Below are 16,961 nucleotides of genomic sequence, written 5' to 3'. Positions count from 1 at the left end.
AAGCGGACTAGGTCTGATTGACTGACTCGTCATCAACGACTACTTAAGTATAAGGTTAATTTTGCTAAATTCTTGCGAGCTAGGGACTTTCGTGGATGGTGTTTCTGGTTTCGAAGCATCATTTAATTGCTTGTAATCTTCTTCATTTTAGATTTTAAAACTGACCTTAAAAATAGCTTTCTTGAAAATGTGTATTTAGACCTAATGAAAAACACTATCCGGATCATAAATAAGTAACCTCTAAAAGTTCGTACGTGACACTTGGTAGAGCCTTGTCGCAGCCTCTGCTGCCTTTATCAAGATTTTTATTGACAAGTGCGGCAGATACTGAGTGCAACAGGGTTGTACCGAACCGAGTGTCATACGTACTTGTCAACGTATAGGTACCTAGTTCACTAAATTATGCAATATATTCTATCCCAAGCTAATAAAAAAACCTTGTGGATCAAAATACGAGTAATTTTAAAATTTTTGTGCGTGAATATATTTAACGTGGCAGTGGCAGGACTAATTGTATATTAGTCAAATATTAGTATCAGTTGAACTATTTGTACATCCTATCTCGTAGGTACAACATTTACATAAAGATTAAAATAAGAATAATAGTAATTAAAAACGTATTGATAATTCCAAAGTACCTTTAGCTATTTATTTGCTTAAGGATTAAGTCATTTAAAATAAATTTAAGTTTCCAAACTTTGAAAAAATTGATACTTTCATATAATCGAACATAGGTGCGAGTGCATATTTATAAATAAAATAGTTGCGGTATAAACAAAACGTACCTTAGCAAATACCAAAACTAAAAGAAAATCATATAAAGGTCAAACATTCTGACCCCCAAAAGGGCTTATATATTATCAAGAGCGAATTGTCATGCAACAATTTCTTTGGCGACGGCGCATAAATATAATCAAAACTAAATTGATTTACTAACATTAAAAAAATGGCTGCTCTAAACATAAAATCATATAAATTCCACAATATTTCATTACAATTGATGATAAAATGACAATGACTTCATTGAATACACAGACATAGAAAGCAGTACCGAAAACACAGGTATATAGAGATTTACTAAGGTAACTAATAGGCTGCTTCATTGCATTAGAACGATCTCTTCCAGGGAACTTTCGTTGTCATCTCAACCATATTAAATATGTCTTACTTCTGGCCATAAATCTCTTCTCAGAATGAGAAGACTTAGCTGTAATTCCTTTACCATTTTGTACTAATTCATCTATTTCATAGGTCTGCGTTTCTTTGCTATATTTTTCCTTCATCAAACAGCTGATGAACGACCCCGGGCTTTAACTCACTATCAGCTTCATTACAGGATATAAGTTATACCTTTAGACTGTTACATACAGGCCACTCATACCCTTTTAATCCTTAAAAGTGAATTTCAAGTAAATAACAAAATCTAATTTCGGATACCCTAAAAACTAATTATAGAACCTTTTCGTTTCCTTTCTTCTCTACATAGCATAAAACGAAGATGTTTATCGCGTATGTTTGTCTGTCTGTATATTCGTTAGCTCCTCCTTAACTAAACTAGCAGGATTATGCACATAATTATATATAACTCTGTCTCCTATTTCGGCTTCACAGGGGTGTAATTTCGGAAAACAGGGTTGTTCGGGATTAAGATATTGTCACGATAATTACGGAGTCATAATTATCAATTATAATTACTGCGTAATTTGTTTGGGGTATGTCGATTGTATATTTTTTAATAAATTTAAATACTTTTTTTACATGGATAGTAAGTAACCAGATTATTATTAGGTAACTATCCAATATTATCGGATCAATGAACTGAATTATTTTCACAATTTCCACCCCTGTTGAAATAGAGGTGAAAGCGAACTGCCTTTGACTATAGTCTTTTTTTGCTTGTTTCTTTTTCCTTGCACCCGTGTGGAGCCGGGCTGGGTCGCTAGTAATGTTTAAACGATATGTAGGACAGTTGATTCTGTCTGGGACCCGAGACTCAGCGTCGCCATTTCGGCCATCGCCCTTCCGCCATATTGGGGTTTTAGGCTGGTGCCCTTTATATTATGTTTATAGATGATTAAATCACTTTTAGTGTGAAAGCCCATAACTTACATTTTGCGTGAATGTTTTATGGTAGTTTTTTAGTAGACCAATAATTGTTGTTGTTTTTATATGTGACTTCTTTGTATACTGGGTTATAAGAGCTTAGGCCATTTTCAAATAGTTTTGATGAACATCTTTATACGCGATCTATTTTCCGTAGAGCAAGGAATTAACCCCCTTATTCTGAACTATTTCTAAATATCAATTTTTAATGGATTTCTATGATATTCAGGGTAGAGTACCAAATTTTGAATATCTTATTCTAGTATTTTAGGGTGTGCGTCTTTTGCTAATCATCCAGTTATATTACCGTTTTACAGATACAAAATATAGATAAAACTAGGCCTACCTATGTCGAAAAATGAGTTGACGAACTCAGTGAGTCAAGGCCATAATAAATATTTAACAAAAAGTATTTTGTTGAAAAGTTATTATTTTCAAAATAAAGTACCTATCTACAATCTTCCTTAGATTTCGTCACTAAATGTTTATTTACTTGCAAGTATCAATTTTATCTTTTGTGTCCAATAGTCTTTAAATGTTTGTGCCCCAAATAATAAGTAATTATCTGCAATAAGTAGTTTTTCCTTTGTCTAAGATTGGTGTTAATCGTCCAAAAATTTAGGCCACAATGACACACCTGATTTCCAGTCAGAAATGGCTTTTAACTACTTTAAATACTCAAATATTACGCCATATTTTAAAACATTGAAAATACATAATTAATTTGTCTAAAAATTTTGGTGGATCACCATTGTGCATATCAAATCCGGGTCCTGTTATTTCTATTTTAAAGTGTAGGTACATTTTTTCATGAAATTTTCGATTTTCTTATTCAGAATTGTAGGTTCTGTTCATTCATCCCAGCCTATATACGTCCCACTGCTGGGCACAGGCCTCCTCTCAGAACAAGACGGCTTGGGCCATAGTTTCCACGCGGCCCAGTGCGGATTGGAACTTCACACACACCATGACGATGTTTTCCTTCACCGCAAAGCTAGTGGTAAATTTCAAATGTAATTCCGCACATGAATTCGAAAAACTCAGAGGTGCGAGCCGGGGTTTGAACCCACGACCCTCAGCTTGAGAGGCGATAGGTCAAACCACTATGCCACCACGGCTTCAGGTTCTGTTAGGAAAAAATATTTCTCCCATTTTGTAGAGCCAGTTTTGTTTGATTTTTCGTAGTTTATAAGGCTCCCCGTAAAAAGGAAACATAAAAATTTTACTGAAAATAGACGGACAGTTTTATTTTCCTCTCCAAAACGAAAAAATACTTCTGATTCTTCTAAGCAAGAAACACGCAAAATCAACTAATGCTCAGGAATAAGTAAAAGTTATACTTTCAAGTAAAGTACACACTACCTACTTCTCCCTCATTCTTCTCTATTAGTCCCCTTATTCTGTGAGGATGTCTGTGCCTAGCAGTGGGTTGTGAATAGGCTGAGATGATAATGATGACACACTATTTAAAAATAAAGTATATAAACAAGTAAACACATCAACTTTTTCATTACAATAAATGCATAATACCATTCTAGAATGCTTTCCATTCAAATTTCAACTCTGCCCATAACTTTTACAGAGCATATTCCAATGTCGTACCGTCGTTTAATTTTTAACGTAACGCAATGAATTCAAAAGCATCTGTATTGCTCATGGATTACAGTGCATTTTTAAATGCAGCAGTTATGCAGTTACTCTGTTTTTGCTATTGTTGTTCAGACACGTGTATTTCGACGGTCAATGCACTTCGTCTTGAATTGTTTTATGTAAGTACTTTAGTTGCTATGGTCTTTTAAGTCTTTAAAGGTACGGTTCTATAAAGGCGAATAGGGAACAAACAAAATCCAATCCGTCTCGCTTTTAAAAATCCACTTTATGAATTGCACATTCTGCGACACAATTTTCTCGGGTAAAACACACAATGGTCGACACTTAAGATTAAGTGACTTTTAGTTTTCTTCTCAGTCCATAAGATTAAATTCGAAACTTCCAGTAAGTATTAAATTAAAATCAAAAATACAAAATATGGAAAATTATACATAAAAAAGATTAATTTACAGTTGAACTGCCTTGAAGTTTTCGCTGAAGGGATCGATATCAATATATCGATTTAAGAAAACTTAGAAAAACCTGCAAAGCAGTTATATTTATACTTGTGAAATTTGGTTTTGGGAGGAGTCAGCCCCGCTATAAGACATAGGCTGGAAATGATAAGTTTTCAACATATAAAACAAATACCATCATATACCTAGGTGATCCTAGTTTTAGCCAGCCAGCCGCGGCCGCTGAGTCTTTTCACTGTCCCGAAAGGTCAATGTATTGTCCAATAAAAAAACCTTGAACCTAGTTCACTCTAATTGACGGAACTAGACGACGGACATACTTTACGACCGTCTGTGGGAATGATTCTTAAAAAATCTCAGCTTTTGAAACTTTATTTTCCTGTAATAGTTCGCTTAGCTAGAAATTACCGCAGATATAACGCTTGCAACGCTAGTAACGCATTGCCGACCCCATTTGAAGAATTCTGCTTATGGATGTATTGTATCCGTAAAAAAATTCAAAATACTTAATACTCAAAGTACTAACATAGAATTTCCTTTCCCTGTCTCGTTATTGTTTTGTCCCTGTCTTCTGTGTCGGTTGATAATTAGCAAAAAAATGAAGCCTCGATTTTTTTATGATTTTTCACGGAACCGAAGTCACGGGAAATAGATAGTGCCAAATAAATTAGTCAATATTTGCAACTGCTATTTTCAATTTTCGATTGGAAAAAATCTTCATCGAAAAAGTACATTTTATAGTCGTTTTAGCCGTTAAAATGCACCAAAATTAACTAAAATAATAAATAACGGTAAGGTCATGAACTCGTGGCTATTTAATATTAGAACGAATTACTAACCCACACACCATGCTCTATTTCAAAACAGAACGTAATACAGTTCATTGCGGCTAAGGTACGATACCCTATAAGGTGTCCGCTCACGTGGGGTCACCGACCCGTGACGTCACACGTCCGTCACTTTTATTTTAGGGCGTCCAATTAACGAGTGTGTCAAATGGCGCTTTGTTTTTTAAACGTTCTCATTACTGTTGTGTGAAGTTTGGTTGAGTTATTTTAAGTTGATAAGTGTGAATAACGGTTTTTTTGGTTCCACATATTTTGTGAATACATCTTTTTTGTTTATAATTAGCTTTGCCCGCGGTTTTGTTCCTGTTCAAGAATAAAAATTGGCTAGCTCTCTATACTACGGGAATTCCGAAAATCTTCTAGTGAATCTCTATGACCTTCAAGAAACATGTCTATCTGTCCATTGCCTGTCAGTCAATTAGTCATATTACAGATTTCAAGAGTAATTTTAGTTCGAAATCGTCTGTGATAAGTTAGATATACCCAGTGCCATCCACGAAGACGCGTGATTTTGTCAAAATTACACATAAATTACATTTTAATAAGAACCACGGCATGTCATCGTGAATAACTTTAACTACGCTATAGGGATTTAAGAGGTATATTTAGAATAGCTATCAAGATGAGCTCGCAAACAGAAAAACTGGAAAAATAAGTATTTTTAAATAAACCAAAGATAACTGTAGCTTTTTTTCTATATGCCCAGAAACAAATAAATAATATGTCGGCGTGATAACGTGTTTGTTCCTTCTTTTTTTTATCTTCCTCAACGAACTCTGGACTTAGGTCATCTGAATGTAAACAATACTAAACATTCCTTTACCCAATTAACCTGACATGACATTTTGTAAAATTTCTACTTTAAATAGTAATTTTAATCGTATTTTAAGCCTACAGACTAAGTAAGTAAGTAATAGTATTTTAACGCTTTTGTTAGTTACGTGGATGATATGATAGTTCGACCTAGTGGTTCGTTTTTTTAAACCTAGGATTATGAGCTGGTGGATCTTATCTTCAAGCCCGATGGTAAGTGGCAGTTGTATATATAGACAGCTATAATAAGAAAAACTGTAGATGCTGTTTAAAAAAGCTCAGGCAAGTTACCAGGATAGAAAACAAACAAGAACCGCCATCCATGGACATAATGCACCGACTCAGAAGACTAAGATGAGTTGTTGATGCTAGTACCTAATATTCCTGGCTGTCTTACCTCAAAAACACAAAAGTACAATCACTATTCCGTATAAATGTTACGTTAACTTGCACCACGCCTGTTGCATATGCAAATGCATACGTATATACGTAGGTACATGTTGCACAATGCAAAAATGCCAAAAACATTTCGGGTTCAATGACCTGCATACGTCACGTAGTGTGGATTACATTCGATTCCGTGTGATAACGCTTGATATTGGGTCATTGTCGTTCGTTTGTTGTCATTGAAGTATGCGGGTTACGTAATAAACTATAGTGCACATATTTCGGATACAATATTTCATATATAATTTAATAAAAATGCTATAGTTTAATTGACAACATTGCTTTAAAAACATTGCGGGTGACCATGAGTGATGATAACTTAGTACTAGATGACTCACTTACATTATCCACCCTAAGTCATAAAAACACTGTGTTTTTATTTCATTATTTACTTTAGATGAAGATTATAAAATTGTTTCGAAATTATACAAAAATATATCACATTAGCAAATTTTCATCCTGCAATTTACTTAAAAAATATAATTTTTATATTTATTAATGATCGAAATATTGTTACAAGTCAATCTGTAGCTCCTTCTCAAGGTGAACTTGAAAGTCAACAATTTTAATTCAAAAAGATGGGAGTGGTATGTCATAAAATGTCCTATCGTACTAACTTAATAATTTTCATAATCATTATCAGTTATATGAATGAAGATAAAAATAAGGTAACGGTTTCCTCCTGTTAATCACATTAAAGCTTGAACATGATTGTCATGTAATAAAATGCCATTCTAAATGATATTTTTGAATTTTTTGCATATAAAATTTTGTAAGCAAGTGAATCGAAAATCGCCTACTCGGGGTCAACCACCGCTTTATGTAATACCCAGCTGATGCCAAGCCTATATATAAAACGATAGGATCAGTAAACAACTTATATTATATATATATAGCCTTGCAATATGAAAATAGAAAAACTATTTTTATTAAAGCTGTACTAAAGAAGTAACCTTTTTTTAGTACATTATAATTGTAATTAATAAAGTGTTACTGCTAAAATAATTTCAAGAATACATCAAATAGGTGACTACCCATTGAGCTTTACCTTATATTTTTTTACTTTTAAAATCAGAAGAATTCAAACTAAAAGTCAATTCAAATTCAGAATTCGAATGCTGAACTGTCATCAAAAATAATTCAGCGGTTCATTAATCAACTGCTAATCAAATATAATCTTTATCCCTTTGTTATAAATTTCTCGCACAGCTGATGTGCCCGCAAGTTTATTCTAGTCAATAAACAATAGTGAAAATGCAATTAGAAATATTATAACATTGTAATTTCAGCTTTACAGCTTGAAGATAGGGTTTTCAGTTTCCATTTCGACCGCAAATGAACCGCGCTTTAGTTCGGACATTCGCGGTCGTTCACCCCTGACGTACGCAAGCCGTTAGATTAGAATTCAAATTCGGAACTAGAGCCTTGGATTTGATGCGAGGGCTCGCCTGGGGCCGTTGACCTGTAACGTCACGCTAATTCAAAAATTATTCAAATTAGATTGCAATTTTTGAGCAATATTTCATAACAGCGGTGGCTCAGTTGAAAGTGGCATTGCGGATTGATCTTGATGTTTTGAGTTCAAATCTCAAGCTCTATCTTTTTCTAAGAATTTGTGTTTTTTTTTTAAATAACCCTTACCCTTATTTTAATTTAATAATCAAAGACTATAAAAATAATTTCGTAAATATCAAAAAATTAAATGCACGTTTTTAGAAAATTTTATCTACCCTTGATTACTAAATGAAAACATACTCATACTGAAACACACATAAAAAAAACGAAATCGCTAAAAATATAATACAACTCTTAACTTCCGCACTCAGAGTCCATTAATGGACAATCTTGTCGTATTTCAAGGGGCTTCCAAATTGTTTGCCACGACGCCCCAGGGTGCCATAGGGTGACATGGGGGGTTACCTTACCCCTACACATTCCTATAAATATTCTCTATCCTTGTATACAATATAAATATACAAGGTCTCCAAAAATGTATCCAAAATATTTCGACATTAGTTATGTTACTTTGACTGAATACGCCTTCGTTTTATGGATTTTTTAACGGACTTCAAAAAAGGAGGAGGTTCTATGTTCTTCAACAGTATATTTTTTTAATTGTGGTTGACGCATGTTTCCGACTGATCGATGTTCAACTCGTTCTGCGTCGAAGTAGACTGCACTGGAAATAAAAATAAAAGAAAACAAAAAATATTCATACTTATAGTAAAGTATATTCTTCTGTACAGTCCCGTTCACGTACTTCTGGGCAAAAAAAAACAAACAAAAATATCTAAACCCGCTTCTATACCGTTAACAATAGTCATATTAACATATTTTTGATAATTTTTGCTCAGTGCCCTTAGTGTAAGTTTTCGGTTACAAAATACGTCTCGATCGCGTTCGCGTTAAAATCTCAATTTGTATGCAAACACGAACAGCGCCTCTAGCGGAACGTTTGCGATGTTCGTGTTTCCATACAAATTGAGATTTTAACGCGAACGCGATCGAGACGTATTTTGTAACCGAAAACTTACACTAAGGGCACAGAAGTATAAGATCTCGGCAGTACATCGTGTATTAAATATATTGACCCGGATAACTCACGTCTTAAATCGAGTTTAGCTTCGGAGCAACGCGACTCAGCGGCTGCTGCAACACGCGCACACATCGCACACATCGGTTCAGTACATCGTGTACTTATATGTCTTAACCGTGGTAACACTGACCACAATTTCTAAAGAGGAAATGCCTTACCTCATCATAGATACCTATAAAACAGTGCCGTGACTACCTGCCAGTAACAGACAACGCACAGCCTAAAGCCGCATTCGGATTTATAATAATAATATCCTTTTATATTAGAAATAGAAAAAAAAAATACCTTACAGACTAACATATATACAATCAATAATATTGAAAATTAAATTGGTGACATTTAAAACTAGTTAGGTGGCAAAACGGCGACATTTATCTGTCGTGTTGTGTCGTAAGAACAGTACAGTTTCATAAATTTTATATGGTTGCGTTTATCTGATGCAGTCTGTTGTAACGGCTTGTGTTGTGTCGCATCACAAGCTATAGAGAGAGAGAGAGAGAGAGAGAGAGAGAGAGAGAGAGAGAGAGAGAGACAGAGAGCATCGCAACACAACACGACAGATAAATCTGAATACGGCTTTAACCACTGGATCAAGAGACCAGAAATGCATCCGACAGTCAAGCTCTAAAATAGCTTAACCTCTTTGTACTTTTGACGACCAGATGGCCTAGTGGTTAGAGAACCTGACTACGAAGCTTGAGGTCCCGGGTTCGAATCCCGTGTCGGGGCAGATATTTGTATGAAAAATACAAAGGTTTGTTCTCGGGTCTTGGGTGTTTAATATGTATTTAAGTATGTAGGTATCTATCTATATAATTATATTTATCCGTTGCTTAGTACCCTTAACACAAGCTTTGCTAAGCTTACTTTGGGACTAGGTGAATTGGTGTGAATTGTCCCGTGATATTTATATTATTTATATTATTATTATATTATATAAGCAGCAATACTGAGTAAAAAATGACATGATTCAAATTAGTGACATAATTGACAGAGTCAACGTACTAACAGATTCAGCTATTTTTGACCTTGAGAAACCTGGAGATTCAAACAGGACCGGATTTTTAGAAATTCCTACGGGATATGGCAAACTAGTTTTTAATAAAAATTCTAACATAATCATAAAATCAACGATATTTATATCTTATTACCGTCTAAGTACAAAGTACCTGAATGTAGTGAATGTCATACCTAGTTGATAAAATGTGTCACTACGACAAGGTCCTAAAGTAATCTTGACCTAAAATACATCACTAGCTAAATTCCACCTAAAACTAAAACTAACTTATCTAAAAAAGGTCACAACTACTATCAACAGCCGCATAACTGCACTGTAACCCAAGCGTTACAATTTAGGTGAACCCTAAATTCCAAATTCCTTGTGACGTCACATTTCGAACGGCGCGTCGGTCGTTGACCCGTGACGTCAGGCCAGCTGACGATGCAGCGGTGTCGTGCTGTCTCGCTCGCACGTTACTGTACTGGTATTGAGGTTTAGACTTAGGGATAAGTGACCGTTGATCGTAGTAGGAAATTCTTCTTATTACTGAGGACTGTTTTTAATTTTCTTCTCGTAAATAAATGACCTGCGTTGTTTTTTTATAACGATAGGGAGGAAAACGGGTATGTGTGTCATCTGATGAGAAATTATCACCGCCCATGAGTACAGTCAACGTCATAAATACCTAACTGATCCAAACCATACAAAAGTGATCATTTATTTATGATGTTGACTGTACCAGCTTTTTACTCAAGGAGAGACATATAGTCATATAGTATAAAAAAAGCTGTTCACGTATCACATTTTATGACAAACAAGCTTTTGCCCGCGGCTTCGTTTGATTTTCGAATGCGTACCGTTTATCGCTATTCCGCGGGAACTGCAATTTTTGGGGATAAAGACCATCATACGCACTTCTCATGGTCTCAAACCATCTCTATAACAAATTTTATCCCAATCGAGTCAGGGGTTTAAGCATGAAAAGGTAACATACAGACTAGAGCGATAGAGTTACTTTCGCATGTATAATATTACTTCTCTATCATAATATACCTCGGGAACTGTGCATTTTCCGGGATAAAAAGTAGCCTATGTCACTCTCTGGCCCATAAACTATCTCTATGCCAAAAATCACGTCAAACCGTCGCTCCGTTTCGACGTGAAAGACGGACAAACATACAAACACACAAACACATTTTCGCATTTATAAGATGTCGAAGTCATAAAGTTGGCATAATATTTATTTTTCTTTTTTCACTACTGATAGCCATTTCAGATAACTAACTAATTCGGCTCAGGGATCCAAAGAGGGTCTTGGCCTCCGAAACGAGAGCACGCCATCTGTCCCGATCGTGCGCAGCCTCTTGCCAGTCGTCGACTTGGAGATGTCGCAGATCCGCCTGGACACTGTCCTCCCAGCGGTACTTGGCCATTTCAGATACTTACCCAATTTATTTTTCAAAATACAACACTAAAAAAGACAATAGTTTGAAAACCGTCTTACGCTTGTCAGCTCTTTTTCGCCAACTCTTTATAAATATTGTCAAATCAAGACAATAGAATTGCACAAGGTTAATTGACAACGCAATCAGCGTTTTAATTGTGGTATTATATTACGTACAGTCAGCACGAACTACCCACGACTGGAGCTGACTTTAGCTTATACTAGGTGTTGCCCGCGACTCAGTCCGCGTGGAATTCGTTTATCGCTATCCCGCGGGAACTGCAATTTTCCGGGATAAAAAGTACCCTATGTCCTTCCCCTAAATCGGTTCAGCGGTTTAGGCGTGATGAGGTAACAAACAAACAAACAGACTTAAAAACTTTTGCATTTATAATATTAGCGGGATTTTTACATCACCAACATCATCAACATCTTTTATATGCCCTACTGCTAGGCTTTCTCATTGGGCTGTAATTCCCATGCGGGCCTATTGCGGATTGAAACTTCACACTAGCTCACGATTTTGTTCATCGTAAATACAGAGGTGCGGGCCGGGGCTCGAACCCACGATCCTCTGCTTGAGAGGCCATGCGGGCCAGGTCACACCGCTTGGGGCCAGTGATTCTTAGCCTTTTTGGCTGGCAACCCAAAACATAATAAGTATGTTTGAACCTAATAATACCACTAAAAATTGACGTTATTCTACAATATCAGAAAAAAAATATTTTAGAGAATTCCCGCGACCCATCAGAGTACCGCCCGCGACCCGAATGTGGGTCACAACCCGAGCTGCACTGGATTACTATGAGGGACTTAGTTCTGCAATCAGGAACCAACCCACACCTCCCCCTTAAAGTTTAGATAAGTATGCAACAAGTTACTAGAATGCACCTTTTATCAACTCGATAGAGTGCACTTTAGTAACTTTTTGCATACTTATTTCAACTTTGCGGGGAGGTGTGGATTGGTTCCTGTTTGCAGAACTAAGTCCAGTTGCACTTGACTATCATAAGTGTTTAGTACTGGCATGGAATCCTTTACTTGCCATTAAGTAACCGAAATACTTATATTAATGAATCTCCACACTGATATTAACATTTTTATCTTATAGTTAATAGTTTCAGCAATTAATATAATTGACAACACGTGTAAGAATCGGTTTTAAATTGGTTTACTCGGACTCCACGTACTTCGCAGGTTATATGACCGGGTTGTGATTGATTTAGAACAAGCCAACTTTATTTACATCTTAGTCGAACATAAACGAGCAATTCTTGTATATATATCTATAAATATATAATCAGAATCTCGGAAACGGCTCCAACGATTTCGATAAAAGGTATGTAGGGGTTTTCGGGGAAGAAAAATCGATCTAGCTTGGTCTCATCTCTGGAATTGGTTACCGAGTTATAGCCCGAGCGGAGCTCGGTCGCCCAGGTACTTTACATCTTAGTCGAACACTCTTGTCTGAATGGTCGTGGTTGGTTGTGCAGACGAACACGGAGAGATGTTCGTCGTAGACTTTTTCGAGGACAGCCCTCTTAGCTTCCATTTGTGCCGGTTAGACGAGTTGCGAGTACACTGGACCGAGGAAGTGGGTCCAAGATAGATTTGAATGCAATATTCACCATCAGTTAGATAATTTTTCACGGAAGCTTTATACAGTTTTAATTAAATAACTGATAACCAGAAAGTAGTAGCTCAGAATCGAGAGTGGAATCGATTACACTATGTTTTAGATCAGGTTGTGTTCGTGTTTTTAAATCCCTTTTTTACGGTGCCCAGTCTAAAAGTTACGAATGCAACATGCGCTAATTAAATGTTTTGGCGAGGTTGCATACTATGTAGATAATTTAATTCTGGCCGTTTTGCTGTCAGTTTGGTTTTCTTCTAAAAACGTCGAAGCGCAAATGACAATTTACAAATTATAAGCGTAGAGTTAAAAATCAACTAGAATTACTGACTTAGCAAAACACAGGAATATTTTTTAAAAATAATGAAGATATTCGAAAATAAATGCAAAAACTTAAAATGAAAAAATATTTTTGGGGTGTCTGAGGTTTCCAATTATTTTATTAACATCTTGCATATGATACATATAGGTATTAGCGAGGGCCGCGGCTTCGCGCGGGTATAGCTTTTGCTATGCCGGTTGCCTGTTTTGAAATTGGGTCAGACAACTTTTTATAGTGTAGCTTCATCCCAGCCTATATACGTCCCACTGCTGGGCACAGGCCTCCTCTCAGAACATGAGGGCTTGGGCTATAGTTCCCACGCGGGTCCAGTGCGGATTGGGAACTTCACACGCACCATTGAATTGCTTCGCAGGTTTGTGCAGGTTTCCTCACGATGTTTTCCTTCACCGCAAAGCTCGTGGTAAATTTCAAATGTTAATTCCGCACATGAATTTCGAAAAACTCAGAGGTGCGAGCCGGGGTTCGAACCCACGACCCTCTGCTTGAGAGGCGATAGGTCAAACCACAAGGCCACCACGGCTTTTTTATAGTGTAGCTTGTGGCTATGAAAACGTCTCCTGAGTTACTTATTAAAAGTATGATTTTATGGGGTACAAATACACTAAAAGTTAGGAGTTGTGACAGTTTTAAGGCAGTTCCTTCATGGCTCATTTCTTAAGCGTGCTAATAGTATAAATTGCAATAAAAAATCTTACAAAGTGTATCACTGATGTCCCGTGAGCTACGGAACAGAATAACATGTATATTAAAAAGTTCATTGACCCAATTATTTATGTAAATTAAATAATATTGATAATCTTATAAATTAACTGCGATAGTGAACGGAACACCGCCATCTACCGGCTTACAACAAAGATGTCGTAACAACAGGATGCGCATCCTGCATTACGGTAATTATACAAATGACAATTAACCAGTGTTGCCACATCAATTGTCCATTTTCAAATGTTCGGGTGACGCCATTTTGGATTTTACGCGTTGCAATACTGAATCCATCATCAGCCGGAAGACGTAGTGCTGAACAAAGACCTCCTAGAAAGCCACAGTGAATGACAACTCGCCATTTGCATCCACTAGTTGCCCGCAACTAAAAAAACTGCATCGAAATCGGTCCGTTTGGGTGCTACGATGCCACAGACAGACAGACCAGACCAGAGTTTTTTATGTGGTAGAGCCTTAACAACTAAGGCTGCAGTATGAATCTGCCGGCTCGACCGGGTTAGTACCACACTCCCACAGAATACCGGCGTGTAATAGTAATTTTGCTACTGTGTTTCGTATGGTGAGTGGGAGATCTGGAGGCCCCAACGCCCTCCCCACTGCCTCCCCTCCGCCCTCCCCCTTTAGCCCCCTTTTAGGCCGGTAACGCACCCGCAGTCCTAATAATGCCGTAGGTGTCCATGGGCGGCGGTGATCACTTACTATCAGGTGACCCGCATGCTCGTTTGCCAGCTATTTGACATAAAAAAGACCAGGAATCGGCGTCAAACTTATAACACCTCTTCCCCTACCTTTAAACCCCCTTAAGGCGTTGGGGGTTAAAAACGGTAGTATTTAGATATCTTTTTGAGCACTATATGATGATGACCATTTTTACATAGTCGTATGTATGTTGTCGCGGGTCAAATCTAGCAACTGAATTTAGATTTCCAGTAGTCAGATTGGCCTAAAATTTAGTTTAACTGAAATCTGGTGGCATTACAATAATCTGGCAGTGACTCCTGGTAGTCCGGCCAGGATCGTCTCCGCATGACGGAACTCCTCAATGGTTAATGGCATCAACTTGAAATTTGGCACGGAAAATGTAGTTCAGATGACCATACAAGTACAGTCAGTAAATAAAATTGCACTACAAATTACATTTTTTTCAAAAAAATATTTTAAACTCGTTTAACTAAACATCTAACTGTCCTTTTTTAAAACGTCCTCAAAATTCACCATCTTGCTCGGTCGGGACACGCGGTTCAACGACCGCGCTCCGACCTTGCTCGGGTCGATGACCTCACCGTTTTGGCGTTCCTACTAAGATATAATGTCGGTTACTTCATAAGGAGCTTTATGCTCATACTCAACTTCTTCATCGAACTGTATGTAGTTATAAAGTATTATCATTCGAGGAGTCATTCAAGTAATTCCGCTTATCTACGTAAATTAGCAGAATTTTAGCAGTTTAAAAATAAGCTAAACAACCCCCCCCTCTCCCCATTTTTGGGCTTATGTTAATACATCTCTTTAAATAATTTTAAAGACTGCCCGGAGGATGTAGTGAAGTGGTTTTGGTATTAATGGTTTGCAAATTTTGAGCCCACTTTAAAAGTAGTAGTAAATAAATAATATCATGGCCTCTTCGGACAATTGACACCAATTGACCCAGTCCCAAACTAAGCAATGGTTGTACTCCTACAATATTATGGGCACTGGGCAACGGATAAACTTATATATATAAACAAATTGATAAATATACAACCAAAATTATCGGTGCGTAACGATATAACAACAATTGATATAATTTTCATTTGATATAATGTAATTTATCTTAAAAACCAAAGTTATTTCTATTGTTATTAATTCGATTTGATGTACTTTGGGTTAGGTTAGGTTTATTTCATAAAAAAAATCTGTGAAGCTCCTATCCATTCAAATTATATCAAATGTTGTTATATCAATGATTACACACCCCAAAATCATCCCATCGTCAAATAAAACAAGAAAACCTGCCTACTTATAAGTATTATAAGGCAAACACGTCGTCAAGAGACGTCACTGGCGTAACGTCAACACCCTTAAATACATATAAAACATCCAAGACCCGAGAACGAACAAACATATTAGTCCTACAAATATCTGGCCCAGCCGGGGATCGAACCCAGGACCTCAAAACTGTATACTTACATTGTTTTCTCTTTGTTGCAGCTCAAATAGAGATCATCCCTTGCAAGGTGTGCGGGGACAAGTCATCAGGAGTCCACTATGGAGTCATCACGTGCGAGGGCTGCAAGGGCTTCTTCAGGCGATCCCAGAGTACAGGTCGGCTTCTTACATTCAACCCTATTTATAAGTTAAGCTTTTAAGCTAAGCTAAGCTTTTTGTTAAGTTTTTTAATAATAATTTGACATTGAACATTATAAAAGTAAATTAAATTTCATTTCAATTTCAATCTAATTAAGTTACGAAAATTCACAATTCTTATTTATTTATTTATTTATTTATTTATTTATTTATTTTAGGAAAACAAACAGCTAGAAATAATACAAAGTATAAAACACATAAAAATATTACAGTAGCTACAACAGTTTCCACTTTTAACAAAAAACATAACATGCTGCTCAGGCAAGACAAAAAAAAAAACTAAATATATTATTATAGGTATTAGCATTAGTATTTTGATGACATCACTCCTCTAATCCAAACTCTAATACAATGAATTATTGAAGTAAAATAGTTTAAGGATTATCATTTTTATACCCTAACAGGGTGTCGTGTACCTACTGTTTAATAATATGTCACCTAATGTAATGAACATGACTCATAAATGAACAATTAAAGTAAGGTTGTAGTAAGTCACCTCAGTCTATGCACGTATCAGTTCTAAGCTACATACTTACAAACAGGGTTAACTTTAGCTCATATATTTTGTCACCTGTTTTTTTATTTTCGCCAAAAATATT

General features: G+C 36.4%; 1 protein-coding gene across 10 annotated transcripts in view; it reads left to right on the top strand.

Moving 5' to 3' along the window:
- Hr3 (nuclear hormone receptor 3 ROR-beta) overlaps nt 1–16,961 on the top strand; it is a 145,551-nt gene that overhangs the window by 106,952 nt on the left and 21,638 nt on the right. For all 10 annotated transcript variants that reach the window (XM_074108707.1, XM_074108701.1, XM_074108708.1 and 7 more), the window contains one exon: nt 16,207–16,320. In XM_074108707.1, the coding sequence (XP_073964808.1) occupies nt 16,207–16,320 (114 nt within the window). The remainder of the gene's footprint in view (nt 1–16,206; nt 16,321–16,961) is intronic.

Source organism: Choristoneura fumiferana, chromosome 27 (genome assembly GCF_025370935.1).
Source record: "Choristoneura fumiferana chromosome 27, NRCan_CFum_1, whole genome shotgun sequence".
Taxonomy (NCBI): Eukaryota; Metazoa; Arthropoda; class Insecta; order Lepidoptera; family Tortricidae; genus Choristoneura; species Choristoneura fumiferana.
Note: the sequence above shows the minus strand (reverse complement) of the source record. Positions and strands in the feature narration are given on the sequence as shown.